The 20,005-nt window shown below is 42.0% G+C and overlaps 1 protein-coding gene across 1 annotated transcript in view; it reads left to right on the top strand.

Moving 5' to 3' along the window:
- Positions 1 to 15,814: 15,814 nt before the first annotated feature.
- The window catches only part of LOC126458548 (phosphatase Herzog), a 66,395-nt gene continuing 62,204 nt past the window's right edge, over positions 15,815 to 20,005 (top strand). Inside the window, exons 1-3 of the mRNA XM_050095668.1 lie at positions 15,815 to 16,034; positions 16,415 to 16,453; positions 16,632 to 16,864. Of these exons, the coding sequence (XP_049951625.1) occupies positions 15,962 to 16,034; positions 16,415 to 16,453; positions 16,632 to 16,864 (345 nt within the window). The 5' untranslated portion in view covers positions 15,815 to 15,961. The remainder of the gene's footprint in view (positions 16,035 to 16,414; positions 16,454 to 16,631; positions 16,865 to 20,005) is intronic.

Below are 20,005 nucleotides of genomic sequence, written 5' to 3'. Positions count from 1 at the left end.
GGGTACAACGGGCGGCCAAATATGACACATGTGGAGACCAGCTAAGTTTCCTGTCAAAGGTAAGGCCTAAAAATTTGATTGTCTCCACGAGTGGGAGAGCAACGGGACCGAGTCGTAAGGACGGTGGGAGAAACTCTTTGTAGCGCCAGAAGTTAATACAGACCGTCTTCTCGGCAGAAAAACGGAAGCCATTGGCGACACTCCAGGAGTAAAGACGGTCAAGAGAACGCTGAAGACAGCGCTCCAGGACACGTGCACACTGCGCGCTGCAATAGATGGTAAAATCGTCCACGAAAAGGGAGCCTGATACATCAGCTGGGAGGCAATCCATTATTGGATTGATCGCGATGGCGAAGAGAGCGACGCTCAAAACTGAGCCCTGTGGCACCCCATTCTCCTGGCGAAAGGTGTCGGACAGGACAGAACCCACACGTACCCGAAACTGTCGATCCATTAAAAAGGAATGAATAAAAAGAGGGAGGCGACCGCGAAAGCCCCATGTATGCATGGTGCGGAGAATGCCCGCCCTCCAACAGGTGTCATAAGCCTTCTCCAAATCAAAGAACACAGCCGCGGTCGGGCGCTTCCGCAAGAAGTTATTCATAATGAAGGTCGACAAGGTAACCAGATGGTCAACAGCAGAGCGGCGCCTTCGAAATCCACATTGTACATTGGTAAGTAGGCGTCGAGACTCGAGCAGCCAAACCAATCGAGAGTTAACCATTCGCTCCATCACTTTACAGACACAGCTGGTAAGCGAGATAGGTCGATAACTGGAAGGCAAGTGCTTGTCCTTCCCCGGCTTAGGAATCGGGACAACAATAGACTCGCGCCAGCATGCGGGAACATGTCCCTCAATCCAGATGCGATTGTATGTACGAAGAAGAAAACCTTTACCCGCAGGAGAAAGGTTCTTCAGCATCTGAATATGAATAGAATCAGGCCCTGGAGCGGAGGACCGTGATCGGCCAAGTGCGGTTTCGAGTTCCCGCATGGTGAATGGGGCATTATAACTTTCACAATTCGAGGAGCGGAAGTCAGGTGGCCTAGCCTCCTCTGCCTGTTTGCGGGGGAGGAAGGCAGGGTGGTAATGAGCGGAGCTCGAAACCTCGGCGAAAAAGCGGCCGAAGGCATTGGAGACAGCCTCAGGGGCCACAAGGACTTCATTCGCGACCTTCAAGCCAGAAACTGGGGAGTGGACCTTAGTGCCAGATAGCCGGCGCAGGCTACCCCAGACAACAGAAGAAGGGGTAGAACTGTTGAAGGTGCTTGTGAAAGCAGCCCAGCTGGCTTTCTTGCTTTCTTTAATAATACGACGACACTGAGCACGTAATCGTTTATAATTAATACAATTCGCCACTGTAGGGTGGCGCTTAAAGGTGCGTAAAGCACGTCGACGAGCACGTAAAGCATCTCTACATGCTGCGGTCCACCAGGGGACCGGTACGCGACGTGGAGAAGAAGTAGGGTGAGGGATGGAATATTCAGCAGCAGCGAGAATGACTTCCGTGAGGTGTGCGACCTGACGATCGCAGCTTGTGAAGGTTTGATCCTGAAAGGTAGCCCTGGAAGAGAAGAGCTCCCAGTCTGCCTTGGAGATGGTCCAACGAGAGGAGCACGGAGAGGGAGTATGCTGCAGGAGATGGATAACACACGGGAAATGGTCGCTCGAATATGTATCAGAAAGTGCATACCACTCAAACCGGCGTGCAAGTTGGGGAGTACATATAGAGAGGTCTAAATGGGAATAGGTGTGAGATGTGTCCGAAAGAAAAGTAGGGGCGCCAGTATTGAGGCAGACAAGATCGAGCTGGTTGAAAAGGTCTGCTAACAAGGAGCCCCTCGGGCAGGATGCTGGAGAGCCCCAAAGGGGATGGTGGGCATTGAAGTCTCCAGTTAACAAAAATGGTGCAGGTAGCTGAGCAATAAGTTGCATCACGTCTGCCCTGGTAACGGCAGATGACGATGGAGTGTAAACGGTACAAAAGGAAAACGTAAAAGTGGGGAGAGTAATGCGGATGGCAACTGCCTGCAGGCCGGTGTGCAACGTGATGGGATCGTAGTAAATATCATCCCGGACCAGCAACATAACCCCTCCATGAGCTGGGATACCTACCACAGGGGGTAGGTCAAAACGCACAGAGGTGTAGTGTGCCAAGGCAATTTGATCGCATGGGCGTAGCTTCGTTTCCTGGAGGGCTACGACAAGCGGACGGTGCAAGCGGAGCAGCAACTTCAAGTCCTCTCGGTTGGAGCGAATGCTGCGAATATTCCAGTGAATAAGTGCCATCGTAAGAAAAGAAAGATGAGAGAAGTGGTCACCTCGAAGGCCGCTTAGGGCCTGGCTTCGAGCGAGCACTGCCGCCGCTATCAGTAGGCGGACAGTCATTGTCCATTGGGTCTATAGGGTCATCGGCCATCTCGGGAGGATGGCCGGGAGGGGGAGCTTCCCCCACCAGTGAACGGCCAGATGTACGGCGACCAGCGGTGCGGCCAGGCGAAACGGATGACGGCCTGGAGCGGCAGCCGCTGGGTGGCGCAAGAGAAGAAATGCGCCGTGGCGGGGAAGGAGAACTGTGCTTCCTATGCGCCTTTTTGGAAGGACGTGTAGTGGAAGTACCGGTCGAAGGCTGTGAGGTCGAGGTACGGAGGAAGTCTGCACGGGATGGTTCCTTCTTGAAGGCCCGTGCATCTGACTTCGGTGTCTTCGTTTTAGCAGAAGCTGAAGAAGGTGCTCGTGTCTGTGGGGTGATGGGAGGAAGAGGAGACGTCGACCGCGCGATCTTAGCACTGGCCGAACGGACGACCGTGGTGCTGAAGGTCAGATCGCATGTCTGGGTTGCTACCTCCCGGGTAGTCCGAGGAGAGGCGAGGACAGTACTGTATTTCCCCGCTGGGAGCAGCGTGGGCTTCCTACTAGCCAATAGCTTGCGAGCAGCCGAGGTGGACACTTTCTCTTTGACCCGAATTTCCTGGATACAGCGTTCTTCCTTATAGACAGGACAGTCGCGGGAGGATGCTGCATGGTCACCCTGACAGTTCACACAACGAGGAGACGGAGGTGGACAGTCACCCTCATGGGCATCCCTGCCACAGGTGACACATTTAGCCGCATTGGAACAAGACTGTCGAGTGTGATTGAAACGCTGACACTGGTAGCAGCGCGTAGGTGTCGGGATATAGGGGCGAACAGAAATAACCTCGTAGCCCGCCTTGATGCGCGATGGCAGCTTAACATTATCGAAGGTCAAGAAAATTGTCCGGGTCGGTACAAGGTCATTGTTGACCTTTTTCATGACCCTATGGACAGCCGTCACGCCCTGCTCAGCGAGGAATAATTGAAGCTCCTCGTCAGTCAATCCGTCGAGGGAGTCAGTATAGACCACACCACGAGACGAATTCAAAGTTCGGTGGGCCTCCACCCGGACAGGGAACGTGTACAGGAGGGTGGCCCGAAGCAGTTTTTGTGCCTGAAAGGCATTCTCAGTTTCCAGTAATAAGGTGCCGTTACGCAACCTGGTACAGGATTTGACAGATCCGGCTATGGCATCTACGCCCTTCTGAATAACGAAAGGGTTGACAGAGGAAAAATCCTTTCCGTCCTCAGTTCGAGAAACGACGAGGAACTGTGGGGCAGGCGGTAGTACTTTTGTCACTGTTGGCTGGTCACGTTTCCGTTTTTGGGTCGAAGTCGAAAGAGATGGAGTAGAATCCATTGCGGAGGAATCCCCCATGATTGCCAGCGTCTCCGATGGCGCGCTCCTTCCTTGTGGGGACCCTCTCAGAGGGCACTCCCGCCTTAGGTGAATGTTTACACCTCAGGTCACACCTCCCGAGAAACAGACGGAGGGACCAATCGGCATGGTCAGAAGGTATCAGCTCAGGCAATCACCCCTCCCCGGGCCTGGCCTTTACCAGGGGGTACGCGCGTGCCTTACATGTCTACCCAGGGCGGGGACTTACGCGTTACCCCGTCACCGGCTACGCGTGCGAACGCGTGGGTCGGCCTTCAGACACGCACAGGGAGGAAGGAAGAAGAGGAAAAGGAGGAGAAAGAGGGAGAGAGAGGACAGACTGTCTCAAACGCCGAGGCGGAGACCAGAGAAGGCAAGGAGAAGAAGGCAATGAGAAAGCAAGGGGAAGAGGGCAATAAGAAGGCAAGGAGAAGAAGGCAATGAGAAGGCAAGGAGAAAAAGGCAATGAGAAGGCAAGGAGAAAAAGGCAATGAGAAGGCAAGGGAAAGAGTAAGGAAGACAGTGAGGTGGAGAAGAGCAAAGAAAGGAACCAACAAAAGGAAGGAAGAAACGAGAAGTGAAAAAACCAAAAGGACCACGATGATAGGTCGTGGAACCGTCCGTCTCCGGACGCAGGCGCGAACTACCCCCGTGAGGGGGATGGACTCCTTTTAGTCGCCTCTTACGACAGGCAGGAATACCGCGGGCCTATTCTAATCCCCGGACCCGCAGGGGGGCTCTCCTCCCGGTATGCACACGGAGTGCACATTGGTTTTCTTCCTCTCTATTGCTGCCATATCTCTAAGGGGCCCCATTATGCGCCTGACGTTGGAGCTCCCAACTACCAGTAAGCCCACCCTCTGCGACTGCCCGGATCTTGCAGACTGAGGGGCAACCTCTGGAACAGGACAAGCAGCCATCTCCGGCCGAAGATCAGTATCAGCCGGAGACAGAGCCTGAAACCGGTTCGTCAGACGAACTGGAGAGGCCTTCCGTTCAGCCCTCCGGAATGTCTTTCGCCCCCTGCCACACCTCGAGACGACCTCCCACTCTACCACTGGTTAGGGATCAACCTCAATGTGGGCAATATCCCGGGCAGCCACAGTCGTAGTCCGATCGGGGGATGCGTGGGACGAGTTGGCTGTCCCTGACAAACCCCCATCCGGACCCCCACAGTGATGCCCATTGGCAACAGCCTCAAGCTGTGTGACCGAAGCCAACACTGCCTGAAGCTGGGAGCGAAGGGATGCTTACTTAGCCTGCATCCGAACACAGCAGTTCCAGTCCCTATCCATGCTAAAAACTGTTGTGCAAAGAACATCTGAATTAATCTACAGAGAGCACAAACAAATCGACACAAAATTTAAATGGTTATTAAAATACAAGATTGTCTAGTAAATGCAGTAATGCTGCTACTTGCGCACTGCTGACACACTGCTTGGCGGCGGAAGGAGACTACGCGATTTTACACTATTCAAGTACTAAAACGCAATGCTACAACTTTCAAATACTATAATACGCCCGAAATTTATGAATTAAACAATGCAAGTACCAAAAACACACAAAGAAATTAAGAATTAAACTATGTAATAAATGAGTGAGCTAGGAGTATACGACTTTCTGCTGGCAGCTGCTTATCCAACGGCGGCAGTGCTGTTTAGCCACTGTGCATAATGCCTGCTCACACCATAATGCCTAGGCCATACCAATGACATTCATGAACATTCTGTTGTGTGTAACATGTTCCCACCTCTCCACACTAAATGGCGGCCAGAGTCAGTTGCCACAGTGAAGCAGAATTTATTGGAGAACATCACTCTGGACCACTGTTGCTGACCCCAACCAACATGCTCCCTATACTAACAAACTCTTTCTTGATGATGGCAAGACTGGAGTGGGATGCATTTAACAGGCTTCCGATGATACAAACTAGACTGATTTAATCACTGCAAAATGGTTATGGCAGAGGCACATGTACCGATGGCAGTTGCAAGGTCTGCAGTGATCTGCCTGGGAGTGATGTGTCTATTCCTTTTCACCGCTAGGACTACATATTGATCCTCTTGCAGTGTGGTGGTACATCTACAACAACGAGCATGTTTTCACATAACATTTCCAAATTCAGTGACCTTTTTAAATCACGAGATGACACGTTTGCACACACACCCATTACTGTGGCCACAATAGTCACATTTTGACCCTCTTTATGCCATCCATCTGCTCATCCACAATCTTAAGCATTCAAAAGATGTCTTGCAGACATATTGCCATATCACATGGAGTGTTGCACTAACCAGTTCCACATCATCCTTTGTGATAAACCATACCGCATGAACTGTCAAATGCATACAGAGCATTTGTGTACTGACTCCACTACAGTTCATATGTCCTGCACCCTACATATCCTTTCACTATCATTGATTGGGGGTTCTGTAGCAATTGTCAGTTGTTTCTTAGCAATTAGCAGTTGGTCTGTAGCAATTGGCAATTACCATCACAATTAGTAGCAGGGACTGCAATGGACAAAAGTGTATGGGAGAAGAGAAAGGGGTGGAGGGGCACCAAAAGAAAAGTTCTTTGTGTGGAAAAATGTTTTTGACCTGGCCCTGTTTATGTTGTACATGGCATTGCAATGAATGAGCTTCCATTGTTGTTTACACTACTGGTAGTTTATGAGTGTTTCAGATTCACGTTTATGATGTGTCATCATACCTAGAATTGTGTTCGAGGAGATTTTGGGATTGCAGCCAGTCCTCAAACTTCACTCCACAATATTTCAACTGGACACCTGTCAGTCATCTTCAGGTGAGCCATAGAAGTCTTCAATGGTCCACCTGGGGATGACGGGCAGATCCCAGTTCAAATACTGTGGAATGAACATTATGAGGACCGGCTGCAGTCCCGAAATCTCTTCAAACATTTAATTCACAAGGAAAATTTAAATCTCATTCCTAGATTGTGTTAATAGCACAATAAATGTCCTTAAATGCCAAACTGAAGCCCTGATGATTAAGCTGTGCTTCGGTATATACGTCGACAAATTAAATACCCACTAAATTTTCCATTCGTTTCGCTGTCTTTTTTTGTCAAGAACAGAGGCTACGGCTAGTGTGAAAAATGTTATTCTTGTTCATGAGTACTCAACTGCACATCCACGCTACTCTGAAAACCACCTTGAAGTGCATGACAGTAGGCACTTCCCATTTTATGAATATTAGAGTTTCTTCCCTTCACATTTACACATTAATCATCAGAAGAACAACTAAATCCTTCTGTTCTCACTACAATTAGTCTAAGCTTGTCTTCCTGCTCCCTTCTTTTCTTTCTCACTCTTTCTGCAAGATAACAGTACCCTTACTGAAGTTCAGTGTTGCATAGGTGTACAGTAAATGCAGATTTACTGAGTTTAATTCTCTTTGGTAGATTGTTTACCCATACAGAAAGAACACCTATATGAAGATCATCCAACTGTGCATCCATTTCAGCAATTTTAAGTCTCCACTGCATCTTCTAAACATTTTTATACATGTAAAGGGAATATCTTGGTTCTCCTTTTGCAGTTTGTTCTCCTCCTTCCATGAAACACATTTTGACTTATACCCTCTCCTTGTTTCCCGTTTTGCCTGCTGGATTTTTATTTCTTTTCTTGTCTGCCAAGATATTGTTTCTCTCATCAGTATTCAAACAAATACAAAACATTGACACACAATTACAATGCACTGAGAGCAAAGTTGAGCCAAGTCAATGTTAGTAAAAAAAATGAGAGTTTCAAAGCAATGTCCAGCTCAGGTGTGGGGACACAGTGCGCAATCGCTATATAAAAAACAGTGTAATTGGTTCTGGGACAACAATAACATCTAAATCTATAATCAATAACTTTCTGTGGACTCAGTATAAGCAAACAATAAGACACACAGCCTTCATTGGGCAGGAAGAGGCACTGACATCTGAAATGTATTCAGCCTCCTTGTCTGGACAGAGAATTGGTTTTTCCGCATGACCATACAGGTGACAAAGATGCAAGAAGCCTGTCTCCTCACATCATTGTAGATTATGTGGTTAACTTTCTAGCTAGGATACCAACTCCTCCCCTCCCTCCCCCCTCCACACACACACACACACACACACACACACACACACACACACACACACACACACTGCTGATTGTATTTCAATTGATATTTCTTACTGTTCCATCAATTTCAGGATGGCTGGATTCATGTACACAATTTGTTACATTATTATTTATCACTGTTTTATGGATTCATGTACACAATTTGTTACATTATTATTTATCACTGTTTTAGCTAACTGACTTTTTAATCTATGTGCCAATATGCGATATATTTCTTCGCAGTTCAAATAAGACAAGCCACAAACAAATAATTAAGAATGATGGCAACAAAGTAGTAGAGCTGATTTGTTGTCAGCAAGAAATGAACATTCTAAAATGGTTTCCAACTCAAAACTAGGGACAAGCACACCATCACTGTATAAACACAGTGGTCAGACCAAGAATGAGAGCCACAGATAAGTCTGCACCCAATTAAGTTGTAGATATTTGTATTAGCAGACACTAAGACAGGACAGGAAAAGAGACTGTCAGAGGACAGCAACAGTGTACTTAAACCCTATGGCTGGCCACAGTATTGGCTCTACCTTAGAAAGTTTTTCTCCATACGATAAAGCAGATTATCCAGGTCACTTTCTTGCTGGGAAGTAAGAAGATTCCTCAAGAGAACTCACAACAAGAAACCTTCTGATTGTTTGAGTGTTGAGACTTAACAATTGTGAGTGCTTATGTCATAACTGTAGGCTCCAGGTATGTCCCTCATGAAGTTATGGAAACAGAAATCAAATCATACAGAACCTGAATTTCTGGGTGTGTGCAAATGGGATATGCTCTAGAGATTACATGGTAACAAATGTTTTACCTCAATGCTCATTCACCCCATCAGTATACACTACAAACAGTTGAAGTTTACGGAGAATCCTACAATCCTCACACTCAAGATGGTTAAGTTAAAATCCTTGCTTACCAAAACCAATCATGTTTTAAGTTCATGCTGAGTGGTGGTTACTGTTGTATGTTCAGAGCTTACAGTAAACAGAAGACTGGCAGCACTAATCACCTCTCAGCTTGGAATCTCAGCTTCAGGAAACAAACCTAAACCTAAATAGCACTAACTGATCTCCAGAAGCACACATCACCTGCAACACCCAAGGAACAGAAGACTTGCAGATATGGAGTGCCACATCTATTTGGACTCGTCTATTTGAACTCATTGTGGAGTATTACTTTTCTGTCTCTGTTCCTTAGCACATAAAAGTAGAAAGGCTATAATTTAACATCTCACTGAGATCAATAACACTGGAGATAAACACTCGTTCCATTAGACACGGTTAGCAAACATAATCTGCAGTCAATTTATCAAAAGAACCATCTCATTACTAACTGCAAGTTGAACAATTATGGAAATGACAGATTGCTACCCACCATAAAGATCACACACTGAGTGGCAGGCAGGCGCAACAGACTATTACACATTAGACTTTAGGCCAAAGCCTTCACTAGTAAAGAAAAATAACAAGGCTGCTCAGGCCATAGATAGAAGTCATGTGTGCATGTCTGTTTTCCTTTTCTGGTGAAGGCTTTGGCCGAAAGCTTAATGTGTAACAGTGTTTGTTGTGCTTGTCAGCAACTGAGCATGTGATCTTTATGGTGAGTAGCAATCTATCCTTTCCATAGTAGTTGATGTTCCAACCTAAACTTTCCATTGCTTTAACTGCAAGTTGGATGGTTAAAAGGTGATAGGGCTTGGGCACCATTCTTCTTAAATATAAGTCAAGTGTCTTAACTCACCTGGTAATTAACAAATAAGACTAACCAAAAATATACAGATGTTTCAGGAAAGAGATGGACCTTTTGATGTGTGATTTATTTAGTCAATAAAAAGGTCACAAAATACAGAGGAGTAAAAAAAAAAATATATATCCACTGTTAAAAGTCCATAACTGGCAAACTAATTGACGGAGCTGTCTCATCTTTGGTAGTGTAATAGTTTGTAGTTCTGGCAATCGCCACACAAGCGTTGTATTGCGCTGTTTTGTTTTGTCAGATGACAGTCACCAGATAGTCAGTGTTTTGTTCTTAGTTGCACCTAGTTACTTGAGTAAATATGGCTGGCGCAAGGCTTACGTTCGATGACAGGAAGTCAGTTTTGAAGTGGTATTTTAAGGATGAAAACATTAATGAGGTTCAATGGCAATGGCGAAATGAGAATCAAATAGAGCCACCGACACACTTAACAATTCGTCTCATTCAAGAGAAATTTGAAGCCGAAGGCTGTGTTAAAGATGTACACAAACAACGATCTGGACGACCTGTAACAGTAACATGTCCCGCTAAATCCAGTCATGTGTTACAACAATTCATTCGCTCACCACAGAAGTCTGTGAGACAGTGGGCCTGTGAAACTGGAGTGAGTCAGTCAAGTGGTCGGCGAATTTCGAAGACAGAAAAGTGGAAGTGATACATCCCACAATTGCTACATGCAATGAATGAGGATGACCCAGATCGTAGAATGGAGTACTGCGAGTGGTTTACTAACATGGTGCGCAACGATGAAGAGTTTGCAGAGATGATTGTGTGGTCTGATGAGGCATAGTTCAAACTCAATGGTACAGTAAATCGCCACAATTGCATCTACTGGGCCACCGAAAACCCGAACGTCCATGTAGACAAAGCCGCGAATTTGCCAGGAGTAAATGTGTGGTGTGGGTTGTCTTACCGGGGCTTGATTGGGCCATTCTTCTTTGACAGCACAGTTACTGGTGAGATGTACCTACAGAACCTTCAGACATCCATTTTGCCATCCGAGACTTGTATGGAGACGGAAGAGTTTATTTTCAACAAGATGGTGCCCCAGCCCACTACCAAAATCGTATTAGGGCGTATCTCGATGAAAATCTAACTGGAAGATGGATAGACCATAGAGGTGCTGTGGAGTATCCACATTCCCCAGACCTAACTCCTCTGGACTTTTAGCTGTGGGGAACACTTAAGGACAACGTTTATCGACAAAAGCCACGCACATTGGACGAATTTCAAGAATCCATTGTACATTCATGTGCAAATATACAACTGAACACGTTGCAGTCAGTAGTTCGTGCTGCAGTTCAGCGGCATCGTTTGTGTGTGGATGTTAATGGTGACCATTTCAAACGCCTACAGCGATATCTTTAAATTGGACTTTAAGCTACACTTTCACCAAAAATGAGACAACTCCGTCAATTAGTTTGCAAGTTATGGACTTTTTAACAGTGGATACATTTTTTGGACACCTCTGTATAAAAAAAAAAGAAAAAATAAAAATAAATAAAATTTGAAACACATCATAAAGACTGTGTGCTATGACCTACCCAAAAGCTACTCTTAAAAATCTGAAAACATGCCTTTGAAGGGCCACTATCCTCTTAAAATACATAACATAATACTGCTACCATAAAGATGAAATAAAAGTGTGTATCATGTCCTACAACTGTCAGAACAATACAAATTCAATTTCTTTTCAGCTATATTGGTATTACAATGGTTATCCGTAAAGCTAAAGTCAGACTCCATGCAAACCCCTCTCTAGTTTTAAAAGGCTATATCACTGCTTTCCATCACTAAAATGTGGATATTGTCTGAATTCTGGTAGTGACAGGAATTTTTATTACCAAGATTTGGGTATCTCCAGCAATTACAACCCCACCCTCCTGCAACCATTCAGTGCGATTTGAATCAGTGCACGTTTTATGCAGTTTTATTCAGTCATCAGAAACACATTCCTAAGCCGAGTTGAAATGCTCACTCTACAATAGAATAAGTTACGCATATCAAAATCAAGTTGCAGCTGCTGCCGCTGGCAAAGGGTAATAGGAGGAGGACAGTTTATGACACACACAGTATGTGATCATTAAACTGTCTAATGTTATCCTCCAGTGAATTCAAAGCCTTTCCTCAGCACTTTACTGAGTGGCACTGTAAGCCACTGATGACACTGAGCTGTCGACTGAATGAGGATGTTATCAGTGACAGTTTTAGTAAAATTAATGAGAAATGTGTATGTTATGTGAAGCACTGGATACCTTTCCCTCTTAACATAAGACACTATAAGCATTCAACACACCATCCATAACATAAATTAGCAATATAGGAAAAGACAGACTGCGGCTTACTGTAAAGAAGACATTTTAAGTTGCAGACAGACACAATTAAAAGATTTTAACTGTGCATGTCTGCAACTTACTGTGTCTTCTTTATGGCAATTAGCAATCCACCTATAGGAAAAGGGAATACGGATAACTGTATACACAACAAACTGTTCCCATAAATGTCTATACATACATATATTTCAGCACAAAGAAAGATACACTTGTACACTGTACAAGGTACAAAGGCTGACTGGAACATTAACATGGCAGCTCGTCAGAGCAGATAAGAGTTCAAAGATCATGCTTTATGTGGTCGCTGTGACCTATCGATGCCACATATATTTTCCTACACTGTTTATATTCCCACCCGCAGTTTCCATTGTTTGATAAGATACGATTAGGCATTTAACAAATAGCACAGTTTGTGGAAGAAAAATGTGAACACTGTACAATAAAACATTACAAAGAAAGCAACACAGAACTTCCATGTAGACACCAGTGTTTGTTAGGCAGACTGGGACCTTTCATTTTGAAGTATTATAATAACTGATCCCCCAAAACAGAACTGAAAAGTCTTAGCAATCTTCCTAATCAGAATGGTACTGCCTCATAATTAGGGTCTAGTGCAGCAGGGGATACAACCCGTCGGCTTTGGACAAGGACGTCACAAGCCGCCAGAGAGCAGTTTACCATTTTCGCTTTTGCTGTTATGTTTCAGTTTAGTTTTTTTACTGATTGCTTAATAAAGTGGATCTGTTTATTCTATCTCGTGAGATTTTTTTTTAAAAAAGTCAAAAAACACTTATCAGCCACTGAAGGGAGCTACAACACTAAGAAGAATCGCTCCTCGATTGGCCACTTGTGACGTCATTGTCCAAAGCCGACGGGTTGTATCCCCTGCTGCACTAGTCCCCATAATTATTACAATAAAACTAAAAACACTGTACTACTGTACAATTTAATTGTGCATGCAGCTGATATAAACAGTAGTTTTGTTCAGTGGGCCATCTACACTTACAATCACTGAAGTCTGTGAATGAATGAATGTAAATGCAAATAAACATTATTCGTAAGTCAACAGAACATTCAAGCAATTAATCAGAAATAAATTACATACTGAATCAGTGTATGTAGATTGCACTGCAGTGACATACTAACGAACTCACCAAGTTCTTGGTGATGTATTTTACAAATTTTCAGTGTGTCTATATCAGTAGCACGGTTAACAATGAAAGCAGATGAGATGTTAATCTCAAGTGAGTGCTGAACACATTTTGCAGTTGTGCACAATTTTCAGTCCCACAGAAGTACATAATGTGCCAACAACATTTTTCCAGCTAGACAAGTGATTCTCTGAAGTTATCAGTTTCAAACTTTCCTTTACATTTAAATGAAAAAATTCAGAATTTTCCTCAAAACTGCTGCTGTATGCTGATAACAGATGGGGATCTTGCTCACGTTAATTGTATGTCATCTTCGTGGCAGCGGGGAACACTGTAATGAACTACACAAAAACGCGAAGAGCTTATTCTCCACTGACAGGTGGATTATCATGGTCCACTGTATGGTTTATGGGTAGAAAATTTCTTAAACGTTTCATGGACTACTAGTGCCATCACCAGACATTAAATTCCCAGGCAACTATTTCATTTCTTTTGCTTGAGAATCTATGTCATACATCACATCAAGAAACAAATTACGAACAAAGGAAAATGTAAATGTACGGTCTGAGTTGGATAGAGGACATCCAGGTAAATGCAGGTTAGCTTCGAAATAGGTTTTAGATTTCATGACAAAAGGATATGGGAACACTTTCTACTAGTCGCTAATCATTACATATTCTGGCATTCTTTAAATTGAAACTATATTGAAAAAAACTGATATGTTAGTCTGTTAAGTGGGGTAGGATGCAAATTCAGTTTGTAAAGATGTATTTTACAAAAGGGAAAAAAAATTCCTCGATACAGGGAGGTGGACTGAAACCCAAGTCCACAAATTTGGAGCATACTTGCTAAATGACTATAGCCACTAACACTTACATAATACAGAAATTGTCTACATCTATTTTCTCAAAAACTAACATGTTTTCAATGACAAACATCTGTATAAAATTTGACTCAACCAGTTGGCAAAAACCCATTATCGTTATGGGCAAAGTTGGGTGCCTGACAAATTGAGATTATTTCTGTCTGTGCTGTGACTCATGTTTAAAATGCGTTTGTCAACCAGAGGACAGAAAGTACATTTATAACGTCATTGCTGAAACTTAAAAAGTTTAAATTCGTACTATGCACTAGTATTTATTTTAAAAATTTAACAAACTTTGCAAAATGTAGAGTTCAATACCTTGCATAGCTTTCAATTATGATACCATCATCAATGTGCCTGACTGCTGCTTGGTCAATTGATATTGGCAGGTTGATATTAATAGATGAATAAGAGGCCTATGGTTCAGAGCTTGTTGCAAGGTTTCCAACATGACGGCATTTCGAAAGCTGGCACATCAGGTATCAAGAAGTATATCTATGTCTAGCCAACAGCTAAATATTTCTAGAGCCAATCTACAAGCTGTACATGTGTGCACATGTGGCACTTAGCAAAATATAGCCCATAGTTCTTCTCACTCTTACTATTTAAGAAACATATTGCTTTCAATGAAAACACGGCACAATCTAATTTAGTATAGAAACAGAGCCTGATAAAAATCTTTCTGTGACACAGATGATGACAGTTGTTGAGTACTTTAACATCTCCTCAAAGTACAATACTCTCTTTTCAAGAAATTGTAACGTCTGGTAGCAATGAAACAAGTCCACTGTACTGCATCTCTTGCTAACCATAATTACACTTGAACAATCTCATGCTGCTATTGAACTGATAGTGCATTGTCTTCAGCACTAAAAATAGGTTTAACTACGCATTAAAGAAAAGAGCTGAATCAGACCATGAGCACTTAAGAAAACAAACAAACTGCTTAAGTGCACAAAGGAAACCAATAGTTTCTTTTGTGCATTAAAATATGAATATATTCTAATATGCCCAATTTCTTAATCAGACGTACACAGCAGGTATGCAAATCACCGAGCGCTTAATGTAGAAATTCTAAGTAGGTTAACATCATGAGTATAGTTACATAGTTCTTTTGAGTGCCATGTATCAAGGGGTGATTTAGACGCCATCATCCCCAGAAGGCAACCTTTGGTGTGGGTCTCTTCCGTACTGCGATCTTAACACGAAATGTTTTGAGGTTTCTCGAAGGCCAATAACGATATTCATTTTAATGCAGACCAGTAAATAAAACAAATAATTCGACCTCTACCTGAAATCTTGATATGAGAAAGCTGAATAACCATTTTATTAAAAAGGAAATAAGTGCCATTAGTAACCATATTTTTTCCTACGCTACAGAAAGGATGCATTAGCGCCTGCAAAACTGGCATAATCACAACTAATTTTAGTTTGTGGTCTATTAATTCTCACAAGCCAGGAGAACTGTTCTTTATCCAATACATTTTACGGTGTATTTAACAGAAAATATAATATTCGCTGCAAGTATTACCGGGCAGTTAGTGATTTACAAAGGTGACTTCATTGACGAGACATAATACCAACATACTGTTAAAGTGTTAAATAATAGGCTAATACTGCCTATGCGTTCATTCCCTAAACAAATCACCCACGACTATCAAGCGCTTTATCGCTTCTCACAGTTCACTTGTTTGTTTATGAACTAAGTGACAGTTATACGTTGAATGTCTTCAAACTTCATCTATGCAATGTTTCCTTCCTGTGCCAAGCTAATCCATAGAAATAAATCGTAATTTATTATTTTACATGCAGCTCGTGAAAATGCTTCAAGAGCACAGTGCGACATTTAGATAAATTTGACTCGCTGAGTACCCCACCACAACAACAAGTTGAGTGTTGAGAAGAAACTCTGCCATTTTGGATTACATACGATTTTTAATTGTTTGACAATATTACTTCCAAAATTGAGTTCAACGAGAAGAACACTAACAAATGTTTAAATGGACGCATCGTCCATCATCACCCAAGTGTCGCGGGATGACGAACAATTAAGCAATTTTTCACCAGAGAAAGGTAAGTAGGTCTTACCATGGGTGTTGCACCTGTTATATAGGAATTAGAAATGCCGAGTTTGTTTTTTGATTCGTGTTTTCGATAATTATTGGTGCAAGAGAGTATTAGGCTAAATGCAATAATTTTAGGTACGTTACATGTTCCAACACACCATTTGTTATTGAGTAACTAACCAACATAATGAGTGAAAACCAAACAGTAGGCGTGTTTTTGAAATTACAGGTAGACGTTGCTGTCATTCCATAATCTTAATAGTGCTACCTTGTTTGTTATCCTATGTTATACTCTTTCGGTTAGTAATGCAAACTGAAATTTGAAAATTCGAGTATAGTGCTTAAAGAAGTAGCATATTAATAATTTACAACTTTTATTACTTGCAGTTCAGTTGCCACGGGTGGAAAATGAAATATCAGTTCAAGGTAAATAATAGTATTAGAAGAATCTTAATGAATTGAACTGTGTTGTTGTTTTATGGTGTTGTATATAGTTGACCTTGAATTGTAGAAATATACTGGTGCTTTAGTCTATCCACACTCACAATTATTGCAACCAGTATAATTACTTGTGAATGAAGATCTTAATCTTTGTGGCTTTTAGGTCAGACTGGGAAGAAGCCCCGGCGTGGATTGCTGCGCACTCTTCTCTGCTGCTTCAGTAGACAAGCAAGTTCAAAAAGTTCTAAAGCATCAACGGGAAATGATGGTCGTTGCTCTCCCCCAGTTAGTCCGGGCTCACCCAATTTTCTGCTGCCATCTGTGCGACACTCGGACATGCACAAAAAGTGTATGGTGATTGACTTAGATGAAACACTGGTTCACAGTTCATTCAAGGTAATAACACTTGTGTGCATGTGACTGTGTGTTAGCTACCTGTTGTTTTCTTATTTACATGTGTCTGACAGTAACAATTTCCTGTAGGCATATCGTTGTTGGGATGATTGTCACTGACAGAACGGACGAGGCATAATTAAATCATAAAATATTCTTTGTGTGTGCAAACTCTACCTAGAAAAACCCCATTTACAGAAGCCTGCTTTCATTTATTTACACTGCATAATCTCATCATCAAAGCTCTTTCTCTGTTTTGATACTTTTTCGTGTTGTAATGAAGACTGCCAAGATAATTTAATAAGCAGTGTCATGAGGAAATATTAAGTGTCCTTGCTTTGTATATGCTTTAACTATCTGTATTGCTCTATGTTCCTCAGTTGCATTATTTTAATTGAATTCATGGATTGACATTCGAATTCAGTGGTAAATTTTGTTGGTGTTGCGGAAATGTTCATCATGTATGTAACCTTTAAGAGCATAAAAAGGAACTTGGCTATTAGGACACAGACATTTTTTTCTTCTCCGCGCTTCTAGAGTTATTGGAACAGAAAAATGAGTGACTTAAAAGTGTTACCAAGTTGTGCTATACAGTAGCTTTCAAGAGTATGATTATATAGATGTAGTTTTATTGGCCATGTAATTGGAATGTTGGCCTGTGTTCCCTTGTTTGCATACATTACAGGTCTTTGTAACTCATTTAAGCCCTATGTTATTAATATGTTAATCCATTTTATAGGCAGTTTTGCTGATTGTTTCCCATATCATGATAGTTGACTATACACTATTGGTAGCTCAGAAGAATACTGGTGAGATAGGAGTGAAGTTGGTCATTCCATCCACTTTCTGCAACAACTATGGTCTGTTTTACTGTCTGTTCAAACTAATGTTTTCTAATTTTGTCAGACTTGCTGCATTCTGTTGTCTCATTCGCTGTTTTTGTACTCTACTTTGCATTTATTCGTCAATGGGGCATTAAAATTCAGTATTCTTTCCATTTCATTGTGATTTTAGTCTTTTGTTGTTATTTACATGTGTGTTGTTTTGGGTTTTGTTGACCTAGGGAAGAAATAAGAAATTATAATATCATATCTGTGGTAAGAAATTTGAAATCTTGTTAACCAAAGTAACCATAAGCAATCTTTGCTGCTTGCTTGCCATATCATAACGGTTCTGTGGACCTCTCTGTAAAAACTATTTATACTATAAAATTTTAAAAGAAAATAGTTTGACTCTGTTAATATCAGTAATTTATTCATCCAATGGTCATTTTTACAATGATACGGGATTTGACAGCTTAGTGTAAGAAAAAATTTAAGTCGTGTATAGGTATACAGGCATATCAAAACACCTATGTTTAACAAGAAGTCATGTGGTCGACACTGGCCATGTTGAAAGAACCACAGTGAAACCTCTTTACAACATTCCTCCATATAATTATTTCCTCTGTGTTGCGTACATTTCTTCCGCTTCCAACCAAAAGCCCATATACACAATGCTAAAGTTTCTTCTTTAGTATGTTTCCTGTATACAATGATTTACAATGATTTGCTCGATGTAACACTCATATTTTTGAAACCCTAACCAATTATTTCCCTCTTTGTAGCATTTAAGCCACTAGTGTAGATGCTTCGTTTTCCATTCTGTGGATTTGCACAGACTTCGAAAGGCCGTGTTCAAAATGAGCGACAAGCCAGCGTCAGTGCCTGAGTCGCATGAGATTTGATGCAATCGTGCTTGTCGTTTTGTCTCAATAGCGCTATTTTTTTAATTTTTCACAGGAGCAAATGGTGAACATTCATACGGTGTGTTTAACACTGTACCCCCATTAAACTATACACTTTCAACGTGTGCCCCTAGCATACATATTTGGAAATGCCAATTGGTTCATGTCGACCGATTACACGATACACACAGGATATTCCTGGTGCAAATCCACGCATCCGCACTAGATCGAATAATGCTTGAAAATGGACGGGGAATGAGTGGTTTTTTGTAAAGTCATTCATTTGAATTAAAAATTTCTGACAAGTGATAGCCCAAGGCTTCTATTTTTTAAGTAATTGTTGTTCTTTTATTTAGCTATCGCAGAATTATGTTAATACTGTTCTGAAATATAACTCAACTGTTTGTTTTGTATTATGACACTTGTTTGCTCAAGGATATTTTATCTAAATTTATAACAATAATGGAATTTCCGGGATGGAGCAGTACATAAAATAAGGGAAAACCAGCTACTCACCCACTGTATAACGGAGCGATGTGAAGCATAGAAACACACACTAGCACAACTTTCTCATTTGGAGCTAGAAGTGGTTCTGAATAATCCAAAAGAAATGGGAAGCAAACATGTTTGCTGACTGCTTCAAAAAATCCTAGATATGTCATGTTCAAGTTGTGCCAATTCACAGGTCTTTGTTAAAATTTTGAGTGAAGTTGTATTTTACAGGTTCATTATTAAAGTAATTGTTTGCAGCTAATTCTTTTGCAATTTTTACCATTTACTGTGTTTTTCTCTAGTATATCCTCAGTATAATGTGATCGGACTTTTCTAATTGTCGGTTGGAAGTCTTGCACTTTATAGTGCTTTCCTCCAAACACAGTGTTCAGAATTCATGGTTCTTTAAAAACTTTACATAGAGGTTTCACTGTGTATGGCACATACATGAAGTAATTTAGGAAAAGTGTCACATTGACTAGAATTTTTCCTCAAAATATACTGTAATTCCAAATTTTTGGTTAAGTTAGTGGAGGAAATGTTCGTTTAAATTCTGACACCAAAGGAAGTGTGTTTTACAGTTCTGTTGTAGCTGCCACGCATTGTTAGAGTTCCCACCCCCTTGCTGCCATCTCTCCTCTCCTTCATTGCACATCACAGGATTCCATTACAATCAGAATATGAAAAATAAGTTTCAGTCGTTAATGAAACATCTATGTCTGTTATTCTCTGTTGACTATTTTGAACCAGCTATTGACACACCCGTTTGTGATCCCATCACACCTTGTGTTGAGCACTGTCAATGTAGTTCTCCAAAACACATAAGTAACAGCACTGCAGTTATTCATAATTTCTGCTTTTTGGAGGAAAGATTTCTTTCGTGAATGAATATTCACTCTGCAGTGGAGTAAATTGTGCTGATTTGA

This window comes from Schistocerca serialis, chromosome 2, assembly GCF_023864345.2.
Source record: "Schistocerca serialis cubense isolate TAMUIC-IGC-003099 chromosome 2, iqSchSeri2.2, whole genome shotgun sequence".
NCBI lineage: Eukaryota > Metazoa > Arthropoda > Insecta > Orthoptera > Acrididae > Schistocerca > Schistocerca serialis.
This window is presented reverse-complemented; position numbering and strand designations above follow the sequence as displayed.